Source organism: Thamnophis sirtalis, unplaced genomic scaffold (genome assembly GCF_051295495.1).
Source record: "Thamnophis sirtalis isolate CommonGarterSnake01/CBP01778 unplaced genomic scaffold, rThaSir2_p1.2 scaffold_10, whole genome shotgun sequence".
NCBI lineage: Eukaryota > Metazoa > Chordata > Lepidosauria > Squamata > Natricidae > Thamnophis > Thamnophis sirtalis.
In genome coordinates, this window is record NW_028261390.1 from 53,067,229 (window position 1) to 53,093,409 (window position 26,181).

General features: G+C 43.2%; 1 protein-coding gene across 3 annotated transcripts in view; it reads left to right on the forward strand.

Moving 5' to 3' along the window:
- Positions 1-26,181, forward strand: part of CBR4 (carbonyl reductase 4) — a 32,048-nt gene that overhangs the window by 3,294 nt on the left and 2,573 nt on the right. For 2 of the 3 annotated variants that reach the window (XM_087724608.1, XM_087724607.1), the window contains exons 2-5: positions 4,055-4,196; positions 4,342-4,462; positions 10,837-10,973; positions 15,938-16,072. In XM_087724608.1, coding sequence (XP_087580734.1) covers positions 4,055-4,196; positions 4,342-4,462; positions 10,837-10,973; positions 15,938-16,072 — 535 coding nt within the window. The remainder of the gene's footprint in view (positions 1-4,054; positions 4,197-4,341; positions 4,463-10,836; positions 10,974-15,937; positions 16,073-26,181) is intronic. The other variant, XM_087724609.1, reaches the window with a different exon arrangement.

Below are 26,181 nucleotides of genomic sequence, written 5' to 3' on the forward strand. Positions count from 1 at the left end.
ATAAAGAAAGAAAAGAAAAAAAGAAAGAACAACCGTATACAAGTGCATTCTTCTTCTTATTGAAACTATATGAGCACCCACCCACCCACCCCCCGTAAATCCCCATCCCTAGTCCCCCCCGACTTCCCAGGGCCCACACCTGGCACTGCCCTCTGTTAAACCCCTTCTAAAGTATCTTATGATCGTATGAATTCAAAATAAAAGTAATATATATAAAAAAAATTAGATAAAAAGAAATTACAAATTATAAAAAGGAAAAGAAAAGAAAAGAAAAAAAGGAAAAAGAAAGAAAAAAAGAACTCTTTGTATTAAGCTCAGCCCCCCATCTTTATTTATGTTTAGACAGTATAAATCATTCTATATGTATTCTATTCTCGTCTCTTGCTTCTTTGTTATTTACCCCAACCTCCTGTAGACTCTCCAGTTCATCTTCCTTAACCTTATTTTCATATAAAAATTTATACAAATTTGTGCAGACATCAGTTTACAATCTAGCTCAAAATAATCTCACCAAGCTTTCCCTTCTAGTAAGATTTAAGCAGCGTGAATCATTCCACATATTCAAATAATACTTTACACAAGAATCAGTTTACATTCTATCTTAAAATACTCTCATCAAGCTAACCTTATATTCAAATAAAAATTTATACAAATTTATGCAGACATCGGTATACAATCTAGCTCAAAATAATCTCACCAAACTTTCCCTTCTAATAAGAATTAAGCAGCATAGATCATTCCACATTTACTTTACACAAGAATCAATTTGCCTTCTATTTTAAAATAATCTCATCAAGCTTTCCCTTCTAATAGGATTTAAACAACGTAAATCATTTCGCATGCATTTTACCCTCGTGCCTTGCATTTAAACAACATAAATCGTTCCGCATGCATTTTACCCTCATACCTTGCTTCTCTGATGTTTACCACTATTTCCCATAGTCCCTCCAAATAGTCTTTCTTAACCTAAAGCAAGGTGTTCCACTGACTGATTGTTCTTACTCTCAGGAAATTTCTCCTAAGTTCTAGGTTGCTTTTCTCTTTCAGTTTCCATCCATTGCTTCTTGTCTTGCCTTCTGGTGCTTTGGAAAATAGGTTGACCCCTTCTTTGTGGCAGCCCCTCAAATATTGGAACATTGCTATCATATCACTCCTATTTCTTTTACTGTTTTTAAAAAGAGACTACCTATAAAAAACCTAAAATTAATTAAAATTGGAGAACAGAAGAATCAAGCGGTAGAATTAAATTTGGAATGATTTTGGACAATGGTTATCTTACTTTTTAAATGCTATCTTCATGGATGGAATTTATGCAAGCCTTTTAAAACGAATGGATTAAGTTTTCTTCTTCTATTTTTTTTTCTTTTATTATTCTCTGTAACCTATGGTCTAAAATTTTCCTCTTTCATTCCTGTAGATGTTCTTCTAACCCATTTAAAAATTGGACTCTTTTTTCTAACTTGAAATACAAAAAGATACAAAAAGAAATAAGGAAATTTGCAACAATAACACTGCTACTTGGAGGCTGGAAGGTTTGTGTATTGGAAATGGAACACTTTTTCCTTCGCTGATTGTTTTGGCTTGGCACTACAAGGTCTCACTGCTTGGTTATAGAGAGTGATAAGAAGGGAAGCATATAGATGTCCCTTTGAAGTATATCTTTAATCAGAGAAAAGTGAAAACAAAGCACCTTTGTGAAACTATGCTTTTGTTAGCTGGAGAGAATGGAACAATTTCAAAAGCAAACAGAAATCTTAAGCTTGCAAAAGATATTTTCAGAAATACAGAAATTATCAAATACATATGAGAGTATAGAGAAGAAGCTGGAAATCTTAGAGCATATAATAGCAAAATATGATGAAGTTGAGGATGTTTATCAAATGGAAAACGTAGTGGTTAAAACCCAAAAAATCAAAGTGGAAAATGAATATAAAGAGATTAAATTTGCTGATATTTATGGTGATTGGTTTGTCCCTGAAAATGGAAAGAGTGGAATACTGAAAGAGGAATTAAATGGAGGGGAAATTTATCCCAGAGGGCAAGATACAAAGGAAGAAAAAACCAAAGAATCTATGGATTTAAAGAGATAAATTTCATTAGCAATAGCTTTGATAACACTACTGACAATCAAAGATAAGATGACTAAAGAAACAGAAGAAGGGCATCAGGATTACATGAGGACTTATAAGCAAGGAGTTGCTAGGAGTCCATACAAAGTTGATCAAGGAGATGATTAGAGGACTGGCACCACAATTGGCAGAAGATATGAGACTGTTTTGCTATTGGAAAGATACAGGTTGATAGATGGGAGAATATAATTTAAAACTAGTTAAACATAGTGAAATTTATTGACAATAGATATAGTTTAAATAAATAATTGATAATGTTACTAATGTATGCAATGTGTAATGTTATGATGAGTATAATTGGATATGAATATTGAATAGTATCCATATAAGGAAGATTAGAAATCCCTTTGGATTATATATAAAGGTTAATAAAAAAAGAACCAAGTTAAATACAGTTAAAGTTTTGATTATTAGGGGAAAATTTTATGATACAGGATATAGTAAAATAAAGGAGGGATAAAAATAACAACGTATATATAGATATGGGTATATCATAAGGAAACGATGTAAATTTTAGACAGTGATTTGGAAAGGAGGATTAGAAAACTTTGTTATTAAATATTATGGATCTTTAGCTAGAATAGGACATAAGGATTTAGTATTAGTGGAGGATTTCAGAAATAATAATTGAAAGGCCAGTATGTGGTTATGTATTAAGTTTTGGCATATTTTATGATGAAGGGCACTTAAACAATTATAGTCAGATGAAAATGGAGATGTGATGATGGTGACATGTATAAATATTTGAGTTAAAATGCTTAAGTCAATATGAATTATGTTTGTTGACTGTGGAAGAGATGCACGAAAGTCTTTTTGTAACCAACTGATACACTTTCTTAGCATGTAAAGAAGGATGTTGTGTTTGTTTTAAATTAAAAATAAAAAAATATTAAAAAAAAGATTGGCTCAGCTGAGAATAATTGTTTCAATTTCTCAAATGCTGCCTGGCATTCCATAGTCCAGTGTAAGGGTTGCCTCAGCTTTGGCTTGTTTCCCCTTTTGTTTTCAAAAGATTAGTGATGGGAAATGCAATTTGCACAAAAGCCGGGATAAATTGTCGATAGAAGTTTGCAAACCCCAGGAAATTCTGCAGTTGCTTGCAAGTGCGGGGAGGAGCCCAGTCAATCACTGCTTGTACTTTCTGGATCCATCTCCATGCCCTCATGGGATATCCGGTATCCCACATAGTCTACTTTATCCTTGTGGAACTCACATTTAGACAGCTTTGCATAAAGCTTAGTGGGCAGAGTTTGTTTAGGATTGCCTAAACAAGTTTTACATTCTCCGTTTTTGTTTTGGTGTATATTAAAATGTCACCTAAATACACCAGAAGTCCTTTGAATTTAATGAATAATCGTTAATATCCTCTTGCAGTTTTAACTCTTTAAAATGCTAAATACAGGTAGTTCTCAATTTATAACAGTTTGTTTTGTGAACATTCGAAGTTACAATGGCACTGAAAAAGTGACATGACTGTTTTTTACACTTATGATTGCTGCAACATCTCCATGGTCACGTGATCAGTATTCAGATGCTTGGCAAAAAAGACTTGGACATAATCTCAAAGTATGGGATAACAGGAATATTTCACTTAAATGTTATCTCTAAGACTCAGTGCCTTACTTTTGCTACACTGGAAATTAAATGTGGCAATATTTCCAAATCTGAATGGAATCAGAATTCATTAGACTCAATAATCAAGAAAAACGACCTACATGGTCCCTTCCAACACGGTTAATCTGTAAATTGTCAGCTACCTACATGTTGATGATAATCCCTTTTACTCCATTTTTGGAACAGATTTTATAATATCTGTTCTAAATAACTGCAGAAGTAAAACCAGGAAGTTTTTATTTCATATATAGGAGCAATATATGTCTATTAACTATCAATAATAGTAATTATTTGTCAATTATATTTTGGAGATGTCAAAGGTTTGTGCCATTTTTGGAGGTTCTCGAGGAATTGGTCAGGCTGTCGCACAGCACCTAGCACAGAAAGGATATTGCCTGGCTGTTATAGCAAGAAATTTGGACAGGGCTCAAGCTACTGTCGATAGATTAGGAGGTAAGTAAGTGTTGATATTTTTTTTCACATATACAGTACTGTAGCATGTGGAACTACTAAAACAGCCCATTGTTTAATGGAAATTTGCTAAATTGTTTAAAATTGGAGTAATTTACATGTCATCATGAATTTCATTTCCACACAGCAGGTCATCTTGCACTGAGTTGTGATGTCACCAAAGAAGACGCCATCCAAAAAACATTTAAAGAAATAGAGAACAAATTAGGTCATATACGCTATCTGGTTAATGCTGCAGGTATCAACAGGTTAGTTTCACATATTGTAACATATGAAAATACCTTGTATAAAAAGCAGCATGCAGTTTATTTTGTTTTAGTGAATAAAATACAAAAATTACAGAAAAAATATAGAGACATAGAGAATAGTTATACCTTCTTTACAATAGTTAACACTGAGGGGTCTCTGAACTTGCTTGTTTTCTTGCAGACATCTCATTACCCAAACTAGGTAACATCATCAGTCCTAGTAAGAGTGCTGTTTGCTGTTAGTTTATATTCTAGTGGCTAATTGGTCGGGGTGGTTGTAGAGATTCGTTGGCTGGGCTGTTTGCTCTTTAGCAGTTTCTTGATTGTGGTATTGTTTACTTGATTGGCCTAATGTTAACCTTGGAGTTAATCTATGCTCCTCTGAGTTGCTGATTGCTGGTGGAGAGGTGCTTGAGTCTTTTTGTTCCCCTTTGGGCTGGTTGATTGTCTCTTGCATAGTCCATAGATATTAATGTCTGTCTGTCTATTGATGGCTAATTTATCATAGTGCCAGACTTCTAGAAATTCCCTGGCATTTTTGGACTTGGCCTGGTTTAGGGTTGTCACATTTTCCCAATTTAAACTATGATTTAATCTGTCTATATGTTGTGAAATTAAAGAATTTTCATCATGTTTCCTGACTGCTAATCTTCTGCCTGTTTGTTCTACATAGTGGTTGTTACAATTCTTACGTTGTATCTTATAGATGACTCCTGTTTTTTCTTCTGGGGTTGCTGTGTTTTTTGGTTTGCTTAGGATGTTTTGAAGGGCTTTTGTTGGCTTATTTGCTACGCTGATTTCATTTGGTTATAGTAGTCTGTTAGTGGTATTTGAGATATTCTTGATGTATGACAGTGTAATTCATTTTAGTTGTGCAGTGTATTTGAGCTCATCTAAACAGCTTCTCTTGTGGGAGGTTGGGTTGTGGCTTTGGTAGTGGAGCACCTATGAAGTATGGGTGGTTTTTCTGTATACTTGTGTTTCTAGTGACGGAAATTTACTATGGCACATTCCACCCTGACAAAACTCTCATATTTTCATCATATTTTACCCCAATAATATGGGGAAACACCTTTTTTTCCCTTTCTCTCTCTCTCAGGCAACAGAGAAAGTCCTTAGCTAGGCTTCTGGGCACACAGCCAAGAACCACTTAACACCTCGTAAAATGTTGCAATTTAAACAATAGGCTCCAGGCTTGCCTAAAGGCAAGCGCCAGGAAACCAAGCCTAAGTAATTGAGAAACTCAGTTAACATAGCTCACCAGGAACTCCTTGCTGCCTGTGATGGGATTAACTCCCAAAATAGAAACTAGAAAAAAGGAGTATCTCTAAAAGCAGGAAGGGAAACTCCAGACAACCATTAAACACAAAGGAAGAAACCATCAATTCCCATAGCCTTAGAGTAGAAAAAGCATATAAAAATCAGAACTCATGACCCAAAGTTCACCTTGCAAAGCAGGAATGTTGAAGTCACTTTTCTGTCACTATAGTGCTTACCTGTAATGAAGATTTTTTTAAAGACCTGCTTTTCCGTAGCTCACTATTCTTGATTCCTTCATCATCGGCTTTTCCCAGTTGGAACAGACTGGGAAATTATTCTGATAATTTGGCGACCACGGTAGGACTCCCAGCTAACCCAGCCACTCAGATGGGGCCCAGAGATCACCAACCCAGCTGGCACAGTCTTCTTTTATCCGAGGGAAAAGATCCATGGACCCTGCCAGAGAGGCACTGGGTAGTTAAGGGAGTTTTGAGTCTTGTGCTCAACAGCTACCAGAAAGTAGGTGAGTACTGCTGGAAATCAGTTTATTTGGGTCAAGGGAAGAAAAAGGGAGTAAGAGTGAGCTTGTGCGTGAGTGGCTTCACCCTTGGACAACAGCTGGATCTCATTTCTCTGTTTGACCTCTAGCCACATTCCTGCCTGTGGCTAGCTCCTCCGAGCTGTGACCAACAGAACAGGGAAAGCAAGGGAGGGTCATCAGAGTGTGGGATCTTCTGTGCATAAGAGGAAAATTTGAGCGGGCTGTGATTGAAGGAATTTTTTTTATTGTTGTTGTTTTGTCCCGTGAAAACCCAAAAGCAGAGCCAAGTTCTAAGTGCGAGTACTCATTGCGTAGGGGGCAGAAGGTCATTCCAGTTCCGCAAGGGATTGGAAAGCAGGTGGCAGGAAAGGAGATGCCATACTCACTGCTTAAAGGAAAAGCAGTTGGTCTTCCTGGACCCACGATGGGTCTGAAAACCATTGGCTTGAGTTCCCTGCGAGGGGAGTGCCCGTACTCTAAAGGGAACCAGAGTCTTTCCTGGACGCTTTTTCGTCCACAAACTGCTAGATGGAAGTTTTTTTCTTTTTGTACCTGACTGAGCCAAAATAAGTCCCATATCTGATAGGGAACAAGGGAAGTGGCAGTTCGAAGGTGACAATTAGGACTCCCCTAGAAGATTTGCTCAGGGCATGGGACAATTGGCAGATGCCTGTCCTAGCCAGAATGAAAAAAACGAAGAGCAAGAGAGCTTTGTAAAAATGGGCTTTGTTGAGGGATGATATGGGAAAACAGATTTGGCTAGAATGCGGTACTTTTGACTTTCACACTCTGAAAGCACTTAGGTCTAGAATTAAGCTCAGCCAGATACCTTACTAAAAAAAGCATATAAAAATCACAACTCATGACCTGAAATTCACCTTGCAAGACAGGAACGCTGAAGTCACTTTTCTGTCACTGTATCAGTGGTGGGTTTCAACAATTTTTGGAACCTACTCTGTGGGTTTGGTCTGCTTTGGGGAGTGGCTTGCCAGCCATGTGACCAGGTGGGAGTGGCTTGCCGGCCATGTGACTGGGTGGGAGTGGCCAAGATGATGTCAGCATTCCCAGTCAAGATAGAGCAGTGGTTTCCAAACTTGGCAACTTTAAGACTTGTGGACTTCAACTCCCAGAAGTTTGGGAACCACTGAGATAGAGGTATAAATTACACAGAAAAGAAAGAGGCATCCATACAGCTGAATTTAACTTCAAAGCAGTGGCAACAACTTAAATTCATTAAATAATAATGTTTGTTAGGACTATGCACTGTTTTTGAATATATAGGAATGTGAAGCCCACAGCATCTAAAGCAGCGGCACCTTTTTCCTGGATTCATGAAATATCTACTTTAAAGACTTGTGGGTGGGGTACTGTATTTACAGTCTTGTATTCTCTTCAGTACTTTGGAACAGAATCCAAAGTAACCATGCAGTCCTAGCATTTGTACTAAAGCTAGGCAAGTTATTTTACAGGGCTCTGAGCACTCCTCCAGATCTGGTCAATGAAGCAGATGTTCCAAAGTACTCCCACAACTTTCCAATGCTTTGAAATCCCACCAAATGATTTATACAAGCCTATTTTATACTTTCTTCTATATGGCGATCAGGGTGATTTTGCATATAATTCACAGGTGGACTATTTTCCAAGTACTTAGAAGGCCAAGAACCGCCTTTCCTAGATTGCAGCTTTAGCTTCCTTGAATGTTAACACACCTTCAGGTCATTCAAATATAGACTAGCTCTGATCCTGGAACCATGTCACATGCTTTATATATTAATATCATATTCAATGTAATCATTATTGCTAAAAAAACAGGTATCAGAGTAGTTTGTAACAAAACATGGGCAAGAAACAAGAAGTTGATTCACCCCCCTCCCTATTTTAGCTTATTTCTGTCTTATCTAATATTTTCCTGAAATTCTTCTATAATCCAGACTACTAAAAAGAGTTCTACATAATGATACTTTTAAAATAAGTTTGATGTCCAACAGATTTCCTACTTATTAATATGAACAGGTTCTGGCCTGTTGCTTAAAAAAATAAATTCATAAATATATCCCCAATAAAAAAGAACAGTATGTTGGAGTACTGAAAAACTCAGCCAAATGGGAAAATCCAAAGAAAAAAATATTGGACTTTCTGCTAAGAAGTAACAGTTTCTATATAGTATGCATAATTCTTTAAGTTAAATTATTGCTGAACAATTTATAATAGTTGCATCAAAGTATTATTCTATTTGCCACTACTACCCTACTTCCTAGATGTTCACTATTGTCTCTCTCCCCCGCCCCCAAGATTTAAGGGCATGTGAAACAGTTTTGATGAAAGTTGCATGATATGAAACTTCTCTCCTTTTAAATAAATTGCTTTTAATTCTCCAATGAATCAAAAGGTATGTTTCACGCTTCCTTGTTACACAGCATTTGTTTTAGCTTTCCATAGCTCTCCCCAAAACCAACCAAGGAAGATAAAACCACAGAAATCTAATACTGTTGTGCACAGCTTTACACTGAATTATCTGTATAGTAAGCCAAAAATAGTTTAAGATTATAATTAGTCCACCTGTTTCCCCCATTAACATGCAAATACATTTTTCTTGTTCAGAGACTGCATGAGAGATTTCCCAGTCCTTGCAAAATATCACACATCCACATAAAGGGAGCAGCAACTCCTCTGTGAAGGGGGTGGGGTGTTCAGCTTCTCTCTGCCATTTAAAGGCTGCAGCAGGGAGAATCCCAACTTTTTTCCTCTCCCTCCATTCACAGAGGAGCTGTGGCTCCCTTTATTATCCCCCTGGCCTCCTCCCTCCCGGGGGACTCACCTGAAAGGGACAGGCAGGCTGCCACAGCTTCGCTGAGAAGACATTTCTGAGAAGAGAAGCTTCTCCAGTCCGGCTGCACCCGAGCTGGTGGAGCGCCCGTGCGATCGGAACAACTGTGTGGCTCACCTGCACTGGCTGTCTCCCTGGCGACGGGTGGGCAGTTGCAGGTGCTCCACCAGCTCGGGTGCAGCGGACCGGAGAAGTTTGTGCGGCACTGACAGGCATGTTCTACGATGCCCGCCCGCCAGTAAGGGACCTCCCCGGACAGCGCTCTTCTGAGCCCGGGCAGACGGATGGCACAAACTACTGCCTGTCTCCCCGTGCTCAGAAAAGCAATTCTGTTTAAGTCCTTTGTTGGCAGGCAGGTTCTAGGATGCCTGCCTGCCAGTAAGTGACCTCCACGGACAGCGCTTTTCTGAGTACGGGGAGACGGACGGGGCAGGCATTCTGGAACTTACTTCCGGGTCCACCAGTGGAACCTCCTCTCACCGGATCGGCAAATTTCACCATCCGGTTCTCCCGATCCGATGCGAACCGGCAGAAACCCACCACTGCACTGTATTGCCTTCCTGCAATAAAGACTTGCTTTTTGGTAGCTTGCTGTTCTTGATTCCTTCATCGTCGGCTTTTCCCAGCTGGAATTGACCAGGATATTCTTCTGTCACTAGTTTGCTATTGTAGTCTTGACTGATCTGGATGTCCAGGAAGGGTAGTGAGTTGTTGTTTACTCATTCTCTAGTAAATTGGATTCCTTTAAAAAGGTTTTTGATAGTTCTGTGGGTATTCTCTAATTGGTCCTTTTTTGTTATGGTGAAAGTGTCGTCTACATATCTGATCCATATTTTTTGTTGTATTTGTGGAAGTGCTATGGCTTCTAGACATTGCATGAAAATCTCCCCTATAAGTCCTGCAAGTGGTGATCCCATATATGTACCTTTAATGTGTTGGTAAATTTGTCCATCACATTGGAAATATGTAGTTAAGCAGAGGTTTATGAAATCCATAATCCTCAGTCTTTCAATCTTCATGTATTCAGTTAAGTCAGGTGTGCAGTGGAATGGATGAGAAGCAGTGGAGCCATTGTACCATGCTTCTATGGACATCCCAAATTACAGAAACCTGATGCACCTCCATCCAATCATATCACTACCAGGGACCCCTACATACAACATTGCAAAAGAAATAACAAAAAGGTTTGGGCACCTCACAAGAGGAAGCAAACACTCCTTAACATTCCATTACAGTGCCTCCAATCAGGGATGTGACTATAGATGAGGACAAAATCATGACGTCATTTGATGTCACAACCCTGTTCACATCCATGGATCCAGAATTAGCCAACGAATCCATGACCACATTGTTTCACAGCACACCTGACTTGACCGAATACAGGAAGATCAAAATATAAATCTTGACATATCCTGTTAATTTCCTTGAATCTATAAATTGATAACATGCTAAACAGTATTATATAGAATTTTCTGTATATCAGTTTCATATTAAAAGATATCTAAACTTCTGTAAGACTTCTGTAAGAACTTCAAATATATTACAGAATGATAGTTTAAGCAAAGATATGTAGGTAAAATATGGAAACATACAAAATGATAGTTAATTCTTAATCAGCAACATTCTTTTAATAAATATAGTAACTTGAGTTTAGGTACACAACTGTGTATTGAAATTATTAGAATAAATTCAGAATTGACCAACTATAATCAATTAAATACAACTGAGTCTTTTTCTTGATTCCAGGGATGGACTACTATTGCGAACCAAGTCTGAAGATATGATATCCCAGCTTCACACCAATCTTTTGGGAACTATGTTGACATGTAAAGCTGCTGTAAAGAGTATGATTCAACAGAAGGGTGGTGCTATTGTTAATGTTGGTATGTCTACCTAAGCAAACTTGGATTCATTATTTTAGTACTATATTTAATACATTATTTTTCTGGAAATGACATAAACAGTGTTTAAAAATACCCTTGCATAAGTTAATATATTTGAAAGTTATTATAAAAGTTATCCCTAATATTTTGGGTCTAAAAGTCTCCTTTGGATGTAGTATCTTTTACGTACAAAAAGTCCTTTACATTTCAGGATAAAGCGATACTTAACAGGAGTCTGTAGAGATTCTCAGTCATTCAGGTCATAGTTGTTCCAAAGGTACTTTTTCAGGAGGCAACTAGACTTCCTTGTTTTTCCTTTTGAAGACGTTTCACTTCTCATCCAAGAAGCTTCTTCAGAATATTGGGGAATGGAAGGATTTATATTCCTTGTAGACATCTGCTCATTCTTTTAGAGCAGGGGTATCAAACTCAATTTCATTGAGGGCTGCATTGTGGTTGTCCCTGGGCTGCCGGGGTGGGAGAAGAGGTGTGTTCAGGGTGATTGCGGTCTGGGGGAGGGTGTGGCCAGATCTGGGGGAGGGTGTGGCCAGGTGCTCGCATGGGAGGTGCCTGTGGGGGCTGGACAGGGTTGGCAGCAAATCCAGAGGTCTCCACGGGGTGAGGTGAGGCAGAGGGTGGGGATGCACGCTCACCGCCCTTTCCTTTAGCTAGCACAGTGGGCTGGCCATTGAAGCACCAGGTGTGGCAGTGCCACCAGCAGCAGGTGGGGAATAACATGATGCGGATTGCTGGATGTGCTTATTCTGTCCCACTGTCTGTTTCTGCTTGCGGTTGGAGAGTGGGCCACTGCTGGTCATCTTGCGGGTCTTGCTCTCGGCCTGCACTTGGAACGTATTCCCCTTGTACACCCGATGCATCCTGGCCCCGTTGCGGGCTGCTGCCGCCACTACCGCTCAACAGATCCGCCCAGTCAGAAGGAGGTGAAGCAGCCAACTAGAAAGGCCGAATAGAGGTGGTAGAGCATGATCAGGCCCAGTAGGCAAAAGACACCACTGTGAGCAGGGAAAGCCAGATCCCCATCAGCGCCATGGCCGCCCAGGCCTAACAGAGATGGGGAGAGGCACACTATCCTGGCTGGGCCTGGTTGAAAATGGCACCGATAGGGATACAGCTTTTCCTGCTCGCAGTGGCTGTCTCTTACCTGCTGGGCCAGCGCATGCTTTACCACCTGTACTTGGGCTTTCTAGCTGGCTGCTTTCCCTCCTTTGTGCTGGGTGGGCCTGGTACTCCAGGCTGCGATGGCAGTGGCCAAATGGACATATGCGAGCTAGTGGCAGCCGCGGTGGTGGTAGCAACCCACAGCAGTGCCAAGGTGTGTTAGGTGCACGAGGGGAACATGCTCCATGTTCAGGCTAAAGGCAAGACTTGTGAGGAGGCAACCTTCTCTTCAACCACAAGCAAAAACAGATGGGACAGAGTAGATGGACTGATGGTGTCCAGAAGCATCCCCCCCGCCTCACCTTGTCTTGACCTGCCGCAGCACTAGCCAGAGGCAGAAGCACATGGGTGAGGCACTTGATCTGGCCTGCTGGATGTGCCAGGCAGCCACCTGCCCCGTCCAGCCATGTGGGATGGAGCAGGTGCATCCAGTGGTCTGCATCATGTGCTTCCCCCCAACTCTGCCTGGTGCCGCCGTTGTCACCACGCCTGCTTCTTGGAAGGGCAACACAGTGATCACAATGGACTGCAGAGCACCTGCTGTTGGACATCTCCCCCCCCCCCCCATGCCTGCGCACACACACACAAAGAAACATACACATGGGTCTGGGAGAAGTGAGTGGAGAGGCAACAATGGGGAGAGAGCAAAATGAGAAGCCTCTGTCTGGAGACTCTGGCAGGATAAAAAAACCCAACCCTGCAGAGCAGTGGCTTTCCTTTTTGTCCACCCTCCCCTCTGTTGTCTCCACGCCTGGACTGACTATGCTTGATGCCAAGAGGGCAGTTCTGCTTCTCCCCCACCCCCAAATGCCAGAAGCTGCACGTCACTGCCACTCATCTGCCAGCCCCCCCCCCGCCAGCTCCTGCGGTCATCCATTGCCCATCACATGTTGCCAGGCAGAAGCCCCATGGCCTAAAGGTCCCATTCTGTCTCCTTCCTATTTCCTTCCTCCCTCCACGCTCAGGAAGGGACGAGGGGAGAGGGAGAGATAGGCAGTGTGGCTTTACCATGCAGGGGTGGGGCGTTCCCAGGGTGTGGCGCTGATCTGCCACCTGGTGGCAGCAATCCGGGCCAGACTGTGAACAGTCTTAGATCCATGACACTGCCTTGGCACCACCCCCTGGACATGTGCATAGGAGGCGGCAAGTGCACAAGGGCTGGCATCCTGGGTGAAAGGGAAGTATTCAGAACACAGTCCCCAGGGATGCCAGGTCCTGTGCGCTCGCCACCTCCTGTGCACACACACGAGGTGGGGCGGAGGCAGCACTGCAGATCTAAGGCTGGCACAGTCTGACCCAGATGGCAGCCATCAGGTTGCAGATCAGTGCCTGGTTGGCCTCGGCTGGGCCATGGCGCCACAGGCCGGTCCTTTGCTGTTTCCCGGGCGGCCCCACAGGCCAGATCTAACCACCTCATGGGCCAGATCTGGCCCACAGGTCTTGTGTTTGACACCCGTACTTTAGAAGTTACAGCTCTGTACGAACTCTTTTGCTAATAATGCCTATTGTAGCTAATCATCAATAGGGGAAAGATGATTGGTAGTATGCAGGAAGCATGAAGTTATATGCAAACCTATAAAGGCCTTTTTTATTTTAAGAGGTGCCATCAAGTGAAATATACCTGGTTATGCATACTCCAAATTACATTTTCCACAGCAATTGCAGATCCCTACCTCTGCACATATATGGGGGGAAAGAAAAACACTTGGCATTCACAAGCCTTCAAATCCAGACCAATATTGTACTTGCAATTTATTTTACATTATTGTACCAACTTGATGGAGAGATTATCATAGAAGTTTCTTTTTAATATTTATTTTTGTAGTACACATCTTACTAAGAGAAGGTTTTTTTTAGCTGGAGGGGCATATAAGCTCTAATAAACAATTACACAAATAAGCCTTTTAAGCTGTTTCTGGTTTTAAAAAATGAGGGACGGAAGCTCCTGTAACATCTGGAGTTAGGCTCATAATTGTAGATTGTAGGCATTGGGTATACTCGTGTTTTCAAATGATTCAAAAATGCTTACAACCATAATTATAAAAGAAGCTTAAATTCTTTAAGTTACACATAGGTTACATTTAAATGTTAGCTTTATGATATAAATCAGGAACTGAAAACAGAAAAACAGGGCACAAATACCGATGGATGGAAAGAAGGAATGAATTTTTTTGCTTTAGTCACATTTAATATAAATAAAATTTAACTGATACATCTGCTATATATTACTTTGATGCACTAAGAAGCTATCTTTTCAGAGTATAAGACTCTCCAGAGTATAAGACACACCATAGGTTTGGGGAGGAAAATAAGAAAAAAAATTCTGCCTACCAGCATTCATCGGTATTCATCTGACTAGCGTCCTTAGCAAACAGCCTGGTCAGCTTCAGCACATTAGCCTGATCCAGCCCAAGCAGCTGATTGGCAGGTGGATCGGCCTCCCGGAATACCCCCATCAGCTGTTCCCAGAGGTGAACTTTAACAACAAGGTCACTGGTTATGAGCATGCGTGCTAGCTACACTCGCATGCGCCTTGTTGGGGCAGATATGCAGCTTCAAAAATGCAGCTGATCGTCCAGTGAGTACAGCAGGTGAAGTGCGGACCTGGTCTGACAAGGCAGCAGCTGTTCTGAGTTGCCATTTTGGCCTCCACGCCTTGCTTTTTCACCCTCCAAAAGCTCTATTTGGGAGGCTGCCTTTTCAAAACCTCAGTTTTTTGGGCGATAGTCTGTGGCAATCCCTGCAGCCTGGAAAGGTATAAAATGTGACGCTCGGAGGTTAAAGAGTGGGGGCCAGCGGGTGTGCGGGGCTACATTTGATGTATAAGATGCACCCAAATTCTCACCCTCTTTTTAAGGGGAAAAAGTGTGTCTTATACTTTGAAAAATACGGTATAAGACTGTCAAGAATGCTGATTACAACTATCCTTATTAACTCCTTGGTCCCATTGTAGTATGTCAGGTCAAACTATTAGAATAACAACCAATTCATGTACACCAGATCATTTCTCTGTCCTGCATGTCAGAATAGGTTAATTAATTCCTTTAGGATGTTATACTATGTCTGTAGTCTGTATTTCCTTTCCTTACCAGTTGCAAACTTTGTCACCTTGTAGCTGGTGCTCATGGGTCTTCTGGATGCAAGAGACCAAGGACTCACTGCAGGCTGTTGGTTTTGAAAATAAACGATAATTTAATGCTCTACTTTTGGCATTTTGGAGATGAGCCTTCCACCAGAGAAAGGCTTTCTCTTCCCTTTCAGTGTTTCAAAACAAAATAGTGCTTCTCCTTTGAATCCAAGGTGTCATAATACCTCCCACTTTAGCACTGAAAATATTCTTTATATTGTAGCTTTTAAAAATGACTGTGGCTAAAGATATTTTTCATTCAGTTTTAAAACAGAAAATGTAGTGAAGACTTACATAGCTTTATTTTTTCTATACAGATTTTATTTATTTATTTATTTTATAATTTTATACTATTTCAAATATGTATAAAAACAAAATCTATAGAGTAGGGTCATTATATTTATATACTTTTAATTCACCACAGTTACTTTTGGTGTATTGATTTAAATCTTCGAGTATACATTGGGTGTATGTAAATTATTTTACACAAGTGACAGCTTGAATGTTCATTGCAAGTCCTTCAAACAAATTGGAAAAAAAATGGGCAATTTTTGAAATTAGAAGTTATCAACATTCAATACTGTTATTGTAAATTGAATGTGCACAATTACAAATGTTGAACTTTTGAAAAGCTTTATTACTTTTATGTTTATTTTAGGAAGTATTGTTGGATTAAAAGGCAATGCAGGCCAAAGTGCATATAGTGCTAGCAAAGCAGGATTAGTTGGATTTTCACGCTCTTTTGCTAAAGAAGTAGCACCAAAGAACATTCAAGTCAACATGGTTGCTCCAGGTGAGTTTTGGGTTCAGTTGCCTATTCTTTGTCAAATAAGTCATGAAAGTCTCAAAACAAAAGTCTGCTGATCATTACCTATAAAGCCCTACATGGCATCGGACCTGGGTACCTGAGAGACTGTCTCCTGCTGATTACCTCCCATAGACCGATTAGATCACACAGGTTAGGTCTTCTCCGGATTCCATCTGCCAGCCAATGTCGGCTGGCGATTCCCTGGGGGAGAGCTCCCTCTGCTCCTTTGTCTCTTTGACCCTTGCTCCTTCTCTTAGTGCTTTCTCTTCCTGTTCTTTCTCCATCTCCCTTTGATCTTTCCCCTTAGCTTCCTGGTGTTTAGCTCCTTCTCTTACCAGCATTCCCTCCTGTGCTTCTATATGTTGTTCAGAAAATAATTCTGCTTTCTCTAGTGTATCTAGTCTGTACCTTTGTTCATGCCAGTTTACCAAAATCCCTTCTGGAACAAGCCATCTAAAACTCACCCCTTTTTTGATCAGACTCTTAGTCAAAGTGGTATTCCTTTCTTATTTCTCTGACATTCCTTGGGACTTGCTTCAATACCACTCTCTCTCTAGACTTGTATTTTATTGTGGTGCTTCTTGCTGCTTGCAATATTTCATTTTTATAGGGGTTTTTTGACAAATCTTACATGTACCTCTCTGGGCAAGTTGTTTCTCATTGCATATCTTATATATACTCTAAAAGTCTCATCCATTCCGCCTAGGATATATTCCTTACTCATTTCTGTAGCTGCTGAGAGAATTTCTGTGATCTTCTCTGCTAAATTCTCTCCTTTCTCCTCTTCTATGTTCTGGAGTCTTAGATAGAATTCGGATCTTTCCATCTCCCACAAAACACTGGCTCCATCTTGCTTTTTATCAATTACTGTCAGCCTATAATCCATCTCCTCCACTTTTTTCTCTGTTATCGCTGCCTTTTCTTCCACCTTCTGCAGTCTCTGCTCATTTCCCCCCATCATTTCTTTGACTTCTTTCAACTTGTCTTCCATTTTGACCACTTTCTCTTCTACTCTGTTTATATACTCTGTTTATGTGCGAAGGAAGATGGCTGCCTGAGCTCACCGCTCAGGTTGGAAGACAGAGAAAATACCCAGTCTGTGCTTTTACCGACCGCTGGACCTCTCAAACGGAAGGCTTTGGGAGAGAGGAATCCAGAGCGTCCGGAGGGCTGCCTGCTGGAAAGACATTCTTGGGCGTCCTGGGACGAGCCTCGGCGGTGTTGAACAACGTGGGACGGCCATCGGGCGCCGTTCCCCCCCCCCCCCCGTGGATGGTGGCTTTTCAGCTGACAGGCAGCGTTTCTTGCTGGCATGGACCGAGAGAGGTAGAGAGAGGCAGCCGATAGGCAACGTTTCTAGCTGGCGTGGAGCGAGAAAGGCAGAGACAGTCTTGGACGAGCCTCGGCGGTGTTGGATAGCGTGGGACGGCCTTTGGGCGGCGTTTCCCCCCCCCCCACGGATGGTGGTTTCTCAGTCAACAGGCAGCGTTTCTATCGGGGAGAGCGGCGTTTTCATCTGGAGGGAGGCTGAAGGAGCCTGCTCCAGTGGCCTGATAATCTCTGGCGAGCGACTGCTGGGCACCCCCCCCCGCCCTCCTCTGCTGCCCCCCCCGCTGCCCCCCCCTCGCCACATGAACAATTGACAGTAATGGCGCCTTCTTAACGAGGCCAATCTACAATCTTGGCCTGAGGGAGCTCTGGCCCTCTCTAATTGCTGGCTAAGAGAGCCTCGCCCTCCCCCCCCTGCTGCTGGGTGACGTTTCTTTCTTTTTCGGCTTTGGCATTTCAGCTGCTCCTTGTGAGGGATTGAGATTCACGCCGGGCTAGCCATCGCCCCATGGAGAAGGTGGTCAGCCAGGAACAGTACTGGGAGAGAATGGGAGGCTGTTCACATCTACTGCCATTCCAGCTCGGCTGGGCACCCCCTCCTCCCGCTCCCTTCGGCTTGGCCCCTCCTTTCGGTGAATTCTCCCCCCCACCTGGTTGCTGCTGCTGCAGGGCCTTCTACAGGGCCTTCTGCTGTTCGACATCTGACTCTTTTTTGAGCACGGCTTCTGGACTGCATTTCCATCTGGCACGGCCACTGCTACCTGATACCACCCTAGACTTCTGGCCTCAGAGAGCGCCACCATTAGATGAGCGGGGGTACTGCAGTATGCAAGAAAGCCCCCTGCTTCCTTCAACTACTCTGGACTTTCTGGATTTTCCCAGAATCTGTCTGTTGCAGAGCCATCTGCTGAGAACTATTTGGCTCTCCCTGAACTCGCACTTTAACAATTTTGCGCTACTTTTATTCTTCTTATTTCCTTCTTTTTTTTCTCCCTTTTTCTTCTATCTTTAGTATGTTGAGTATATGGGATTGTATGTAAGTGTGTGAGTGACCCACTTTTATTGTTATTACTGTTGCATTTGTGTATTTTAATAATTACGTGGGGACTGGTTGTGTGAGTGTCTGAGTATGCTTGGCTCGGAGGACCTGCTAGGGAAGGCGGGGGGTACCGGGGTGGTTGGGGGGACTACGGCCACGGGAGTGGGTCGGAGCATTGCGGTCGTGACAGGGAGAGGCAGATATGGCGGGGACCTTAGGGCTAGCCATTACCGGGGAAGGAGGGTTCGCTACATTACAGAGATCCCTCCTTCCGGCCCTCTGAGTCCCACTCCAAGACCAGATGGCGCGAGTAGCCAGGACCCTGGTCTCAGGCTGCTGTTGCTAAATGCCAGGTCTGTTATCCACAAGGCTCCCCTCGTCCGGGACTTAATTGTTGACGAGAGGGCAGACCTGGCATGTATTACTGAAACCTGGCTGGGCACAGAAGGAGGAGTCCCCCTTGTAGAGATGTGCCCAGAGGGATTTCAGGTGCTTCATCAGCCGAGAGCCCAGGGAAGGGGTGGCGGTGTGGCTATTGTAATCCGGGAGTCTCTGTTACCTCGTAGGGTCCCTGCTCCGGAGCTTGTCGGGTGTGAGTCCCTGCTGATAAAGTTGGACCTCAAGGGTCAAGTGGGTTTGCTGCTAACGTACCTGCCTCCCAACTGCGTTGCAGCATCCCTCCCCTCGCTCCTCGAGTCAGTAGCCGAGCTGGCAGTTGAGTTCCCCAGGCTTATAGTTCTGGGGGACTTCAATTTGCCATCGCTCGGTGAACGCTCTGATGGGGCGCAGGAGTTCATGGCTTCCATGACAGCCATGGGCTTGACCCAGGTAATTCGGGGCCCAACCCATGCAGCGGGTCACATGCTCGACCTCGTATTCCTCTCGGAGCAGTGGATGTGTGATCTTGGTCTGAGGGGTAATGAGATCATACCCCTGTCGTGGTCAGACCACTGCCTACTGAGGCTTGACTTCCAGAGGCCAAACCCCCACCGTAGGGAGGAGGAACCGACCAGGTGGTTCCGCCCCAGGCGACTTATGGACCCATTGAGGTTCCAGACGGAGCTTGGGGTCATTCCTGATACTCTCGCCCACAGTTCGGCGGAGACTCTGGTTGCCGCCTGGCACTCGGCGGTGTCGGAGTCTCTTGATCGGATTGCGCCACTACGGCCCCTCCGGGTCAGTGGATCCCGGAGGCCCCCTTGGTTTACCGAGGAGCTCCGGGAGAAGAAACGCCGGAGGAGATGCCTAGAGCACCAGTGGAGGTCCGATAAGTCCGAGACGAACCGAGCACTTCTAACCACCTGCACCAAGGACTACGTCCGAGCATTAAGAACTGCCAAAAGATCATACATTTCTGCCTTGGTTGCGTCCGCCGAGTCACGCCCAGCCGCCCTGTTTAGGATAACCCGCTCCCTCCTTAACAGGAGGGATGCGGGAGACCCCTTGCAGGGTAGGGCTGAGGACTATGCTCAATTCTTGGCGGACAAAATAGCTCGGTTTCGGTCGGACTTGGACTCCACCGCAGTAGATCCAGCCGAGACACAGGAGGACCGCTTGGCAAATCATCTCTGGGTTGAGTTCCAGGATGTTGCCTCTGGGGATGTGGACAAGGCCATTCGAGCTGTAAGTGCCTCCACCTGTATTCTGGACCCGTGTCCCTCCTGGCTGGTTGCCAACAGCAGGGAGGTGACACATGGCTGGATCCAGGCGGTCGTGACCGCCTCCCTTCGGGAGGGGCACTTCCCCGCCGTACTTAAAACGGCGGTGGTGAGACCCCTCCTGAAGAAACCATCCTTGGATCCAGCCATTTTAAACAACTTTCGTCCTGTCTCCAACCTCCCCTTTATCGGGAAGGTTGTTGAGAAGGTGGTGGCCTTCCAGCTTCAACGGGCCTTGGAGGAAGCTCCTTCCAGTCCGGCTTCAGACCTGGTTACAGCACAGAAACCGCTTTGGTCGCATTGACCGATGATCTCTGGAGGGCCAGAGATGGAGGCTATGCATCCATCCTGGTTCTCCTTGACCTCTCAGCGGCTTTCGATACCATCGACCATGGTATCCTTCTGCGACGACTGCGGGAGGTGGGAGTGGGAGGCACTGTTTTACAGTGGTTCTCCTCCTACCTCTCGGACAGGTCGCAGTCGGTGTTGGTCGGGGGGCAGAGATCGTCCCTGAGGCCCCTAACATGTGGGGTGCCACAGGGTTCGGTCTTATCCCCCCTACTATTTAACATTTACATGAAACCGCTGGGCGAGATCATTCGGAGGCACGGGATAAAATACCACCAATATGCGGACGATACGCAACTGTATCTGTCCGCCCCGTGCCAACTCAATGAAGCGCTGGACGTGATGAACCAGGGTCTAGAGGCCGTTAGGAACTGGATGAGCGCTAACAAACTGGTACTCAACCCGGACAAGACCGAGTGGCTGTTGTGCTTCCCTCCCAATAATTTGGCTAATGTACCAACACTTAGGCTGGGGGGTCAAATTTTACACCCCTCAGATAGGGTCCGCAACTTAGGAGTCCTCCTGGACCCACAGCTGACTTTTGACCACCAGCTGTCAGCTGTGACCAGGGGGGCATTTGCCCAGGTTCGCCTGGTCCGCCAGTTGCGGCCCTACCTAGACCGGGAGGCTCTCACAACAGTCACTCGAGCCCTTGTGATCTCTAGGCTGGAATACTGCAATGGGCTCTACATGGGGTTGCCCTTGAAGTGCATCCGGCGACTACAGTTAGTCCAGAATGCAGCCGCGCGAGTGATAGTGGGCGCACCGCGGTTCGCCCATGTTACACCTGTCCTCCGCGAGCTGCACTGGCTACCTGTTGGTCTCCGGGTGCGCTTCAGGGTACTGATGACCACCTTTAAAGCACTCCATGGTAGTGGATCTGGGTACTTGAGAGACCGCCTCCTGCCGATTACCTCCCTTCGACCAATTCGATCGCACAGACTGGGCCTCCTCCGAATCCCATCTGCCAGTCAATGCCGACTGCCGACCACACGGAGGAGAGCCTTTTCTGTTGCAGCTCCGACCCTGTGGAACGATCTCCCCGCTGAGATCCGTACCCTCACCACCGTCCAGACCTTCCGCGCAGCCCTCAAGATCTGGCTCTCCCAGCAGGCCTGGGGATAGGTTCCTAATTCACCCGCCCGAGTGTTTGATTGTTGAACGAAAGTTGTGTTTTACTATTTTTTTTCTTTGTTCACATTTTGTTTTGTTTTGATGTTGCACTTCCCTCCCTTGTGATTGTAAGCCGCCCTGAGTCCCCTCAGGGAAAAGGGCGGCCTATAAATTTTAATAAATTCAATTCAATTCAATATACTCCTTGATATCCGCATGTATGTCTTGGAACGTACTTTTTAGCTCCGAAATAGCTTTGTCTTGTTGTGTTCCTGTGCCTGCTGCTTTCTGTGTCGTTGAACCAGACGGGGTGGCTGTTGCAGACGCATATGATATTATTTTCTTCATCTTTATTTGGTTTTGATATTATTGTATTTAAATTGTAATCAAGTTTTGTAATCCAAAGAATAGATTAGTAGATTAATTGTAATCCTGGAGTCGCTCACACCGGCCCAAGCACCGGCCTCCAATAAACCGACCCCTGTTCTTGGGCCCCGTCTTCAGATTCTTGCTACCTTAATCCATTCGCTTTATAATGGCCACGAGAAGTAAAAAAAGGAGGGAAAATGGAAACAAGGAGAAAAAAAATAAACACATAAAAGAATATTGGTCAAAAGGCACTTACCGCCATCCCCAAGAAGAGAAATAAATGGAGGAAAAAAACCACAAAATTAATTCCACAATCCACACCTCATTGCAAGAGGTAAAAAAAAAGAGATAAAAAGAAGGAAAAAGATAAAAATTGGGTAGGTAGAAAGCAAATCGGAAGCTCTCGGTGTTTAACTTTTACCTTATGCCTTTGATTCTTTTGGTAACTTTCAAGAATCTCTGAGATTTGCTTTCGAAGCCAGGAACTTAAAAGAAAATATGTTGAATTAATTGTCTACATTGCTGTCCAGTAGTAAATGGTGCCCGGTAAAAGCTGCCTAAGAAGAGTTGACCTTGAACCATTGTGGATAACAACCAGTGGTGGGTTTCAAAGTTTTTAGAGCCTATTCTGTAGGTGTGGCCTGTTTTGTGGGAGTTGCTTGGAAGTCATGTGACCGGGTGGGAGTGGCGAACTTGATTTCACTCACCAGGAGATGTCATGGATTGGGTAAAATGTGCTGAAGCTCACTTAACAACGCTCTTGCTTAGCAACCAAAATTTTGGGCTCAATTGTAGTCATAAGTCAAGGACTATCTCTGCCATCCTCTGTATGGCAGCCTTGTCCTAGTAAACTATTTCTCCTTTCTGGCAATTTTCCTCTCTGTTAGAGGCACCAAAATAATCCATACAATGTAAGGTTTCCTGCTGCAGCAGGGGGCTGGACTAGATGACCTCCTAGTAGCCTTCTAGCCCTAAATTGTGCTGTTTTCTTTCTTTCTGATAACAAAGAAACCTGCCTGAGGCTCATTCCACATGCCTGCCAGATAGAGATAATGAGATAATGACCCTAGAGCTGGGATGTTGAACCTATGACATGCATGCCACAGGTGGCACGTGGAGCCATTTGTCAGGGCACGCAAGGCGTTGCCCTGTTAGCTGGCAAGCGCGCATGCGCACGCTGGCCAGCTGAGTTCAGCCTTTTTAAAAGCCATTTTTCGCCCTCCCCAAGCTCCAGAGGCTTTATAGGAACCTGGGGAGGGCGAAAAGAGCCCCCCTCCTTGGAGGCCTTCCGGATGCTTCAGGAGCTTTCCTGAAGCATCCAGAGGGCTTCCAGGAGACGGGGGGCTCTTTTCACAAACCGGAATTTCGGAACCGGCAGGAACCCACCTCTGATAACAACAAACTGATAAAAGTCCTCTAGAAGAAAGAAATAAGACCAGCTGTGTAAAAATTGCCTTCCCTTCCCTTGCTATACTATAATGGGCTGCTGAGAATGTCTTCCTGATAGTGTGTCTTTCCCCCTGTTTCCTACGGAGGGGAGGGAGGAGAAATTTGGATAACCCAGACAACTCATACTAAAGGTTCCTTTTTTCCCCTGTTCATTTGGTTACTTTGGGTCATTTTTTACCTATCAATGGGGTTTTCATGGCAAAGATACTGGAGTGGGTTGCCATTTCCTTCTCCAGTGGATCACGTTTTGTCAGAGCTCTCTGCTATCACCTGTCCATCTTGGGTGGCCCTGCATGGCATAGCTCATAGCTTCATTGAGCTACGCAAGCCCCTTCGCCACGACAAGGCAGTAATCCATGAAGGGGATAAATTCATATGTACATTTTAAAGAAAAAGTGAAGATAGTGTTTGTGGTGCTGTGCTTGAGCAACACATATTGGTACATATAAATGGATTCCTCTTCTCATGATGTACTGGTTTCATACTAATACCATCTTCAAACTACACTGTGCGCACAATTATTAGACAAGTTGTATTTTTGAGGATTAATTTTATTATTGAACAAACTATAGTGCTCTCTGCCAATCTAAAATGTTAATAAACCTCAAACCTGCATATTTAAGAAAGTAAAAGTGAGGTTTTGGCTTTCTTAAGATAATATCTATTTGGGCACAATTATTGGGCAACTATTAGTGTGCATGATTATTATGCAACTAAATGACAAATGAAAATTTACCCATCTCACTCGTTTATTTTAACAGATATTTAACAGATTAACAGAGTGGGAAGGGACCTTGTAGGTCATCTAATCCCACCACCTGCCCAAGCAGGAGACCCTACACTATTTCTTACAAATGGTAGTCCAAATTATTCTCCAAAGCCTCCAGTGATGAAGCTCCCACAACTTCCGAATGCAAGCTGTTCCATTGTTTGATGTTCTCACCGTCAGAAAATTTATCCTTAATTCTAGGTTGATCAGTTTTGATTGTATCGTTCCGTTAATGCAGTTTAGGATTACACTGGCTTTTTTGGCTGGTGCTGCACATTGCTGGCTCATGTTTAGCTGGTTGTCCACTAAGTCTTCAAGATGCCTCTCATAGTTACTGCTATTAAGCCTGGCTTCACCCAGTATACAGTATATGTGTACTTTTGGTTTATCTTGCCTAAGTGTAAGACTTTCGTTTTCTCTACATTGAATTTCATTTTGTTAGATAGGGCCCAGTGTTCAAGTCTGTCAAGATCCATCTGGATCTTTAGCCTATCTTCTAGGGTGTTAGCTATTCCTGCCATTTTAGTATCATCTGCAAATTTGGTAAGCTCCCCTTCTATTCTCTCATTTAAGTCTTTTATGAAGATATTGAAGAGTACTGGGCTTAAGACAGAACCTTGTGGTACCCCACTGCTTACCTCCCTCCATATAAACATAGACCCCCTTAAGGACTACTCGTTGAGTATGGTTTATCAGCCAGTTACGAATCCATCTGGTGGTGATGCTATCGATCTCACTTTTTTTTTTAGCTTACCAAGAAGTAGGTTGTGGTCTACTTTGTTGAATATTTTGCTGAAGATTAAATATATTATGTTCACAGTATTTTGCTGGTCTACTAATTTAGTCACTACATTGAATAATGAAATAAGATTGGTTTGGCATGATCTGCTTTTAACAAACCCGTGCTGATTGCTAGTTATTACTTTACTCATTTCTAGATGTTGACAGATCAGTTTTTTATTATCTTTTCCAGTATTTTCCTGGGTATTGATGTTAGGCTGGTTGGTCTGTAGTTTCTTGGGTCTGTTTCCCCCACCTTTTTTTCTCTTTTTGAAGATGGGAAGCACATCAGCTCTTTTCCAGTCCTCTGGAAGTTTCCTGGTGTTCCAGGATTTTTGGTACAGTGATTCTGAGATGACATCTTCCAGCTCCTTTAGAACTCTGGGATAGAATCTGTCAGGTCCTGGTGATTTGTATTCATCAAGATCAGACAGGTGTTCTCTTACTATTTTTTTGTTTAACTTTTATTTCTAGTCTGTCTTTTATAGTTATGTTATTGGTAGGTTGGGCTATAGTTTCTTTTTGCGTAAAGACCAATGCAAAGAATGAGTTAAGCAGCTCTGCTTTCTCTCTGTTGCCTATTACTTCCTTGCCCTCTTTAGTGGACCAACTGTTTCCTTGATTTTTTTTCCTTGTTGTTATATGTTGGAAGAAACTTTTTTTTACCTTTGACTTTTGTCGCAAGTCTTTGTTCATTCTGAGCCTTGCTTTTACTGGTTTCATCTTTGCAAGTTAGGGCTATTTGCTTATATTCTCCCTTAGTTGTGTGTTCCTCTTTCCATTTTTTGTACTTGTCATTTTTTTTTTGTAAAAGTTTATTTTTTATTTTTGTACAAACAAAACATAAAACATAAAACCTTCATCCGTTACATATCAATTACATATAGCGTTTGGTTACAGGCTTTTCTGCATCACCGTTTTCAGTTGTATATAAAATCACAAATTATCCATCAGATATACATAGGTACATCATTATCATTGTACATCATCTGTTCGGCTACAATTGTTATTCCTTCCTTTTGAACATGATATTCTCAGTATTGGGTTCATATATATATATATATATATATATATATATACCAACATTCCATTGCATCATTCTTAGTCTATTTAATAATAATATGCCTTTGTAATATCGCCTATGACTTTCTATTATTCTTACAGTATAAAAAATTCTCCAACATTTTTCATTTCCATGTTTTTTTATCTAACCACTGATAGAACAAATCCCATACCTTAT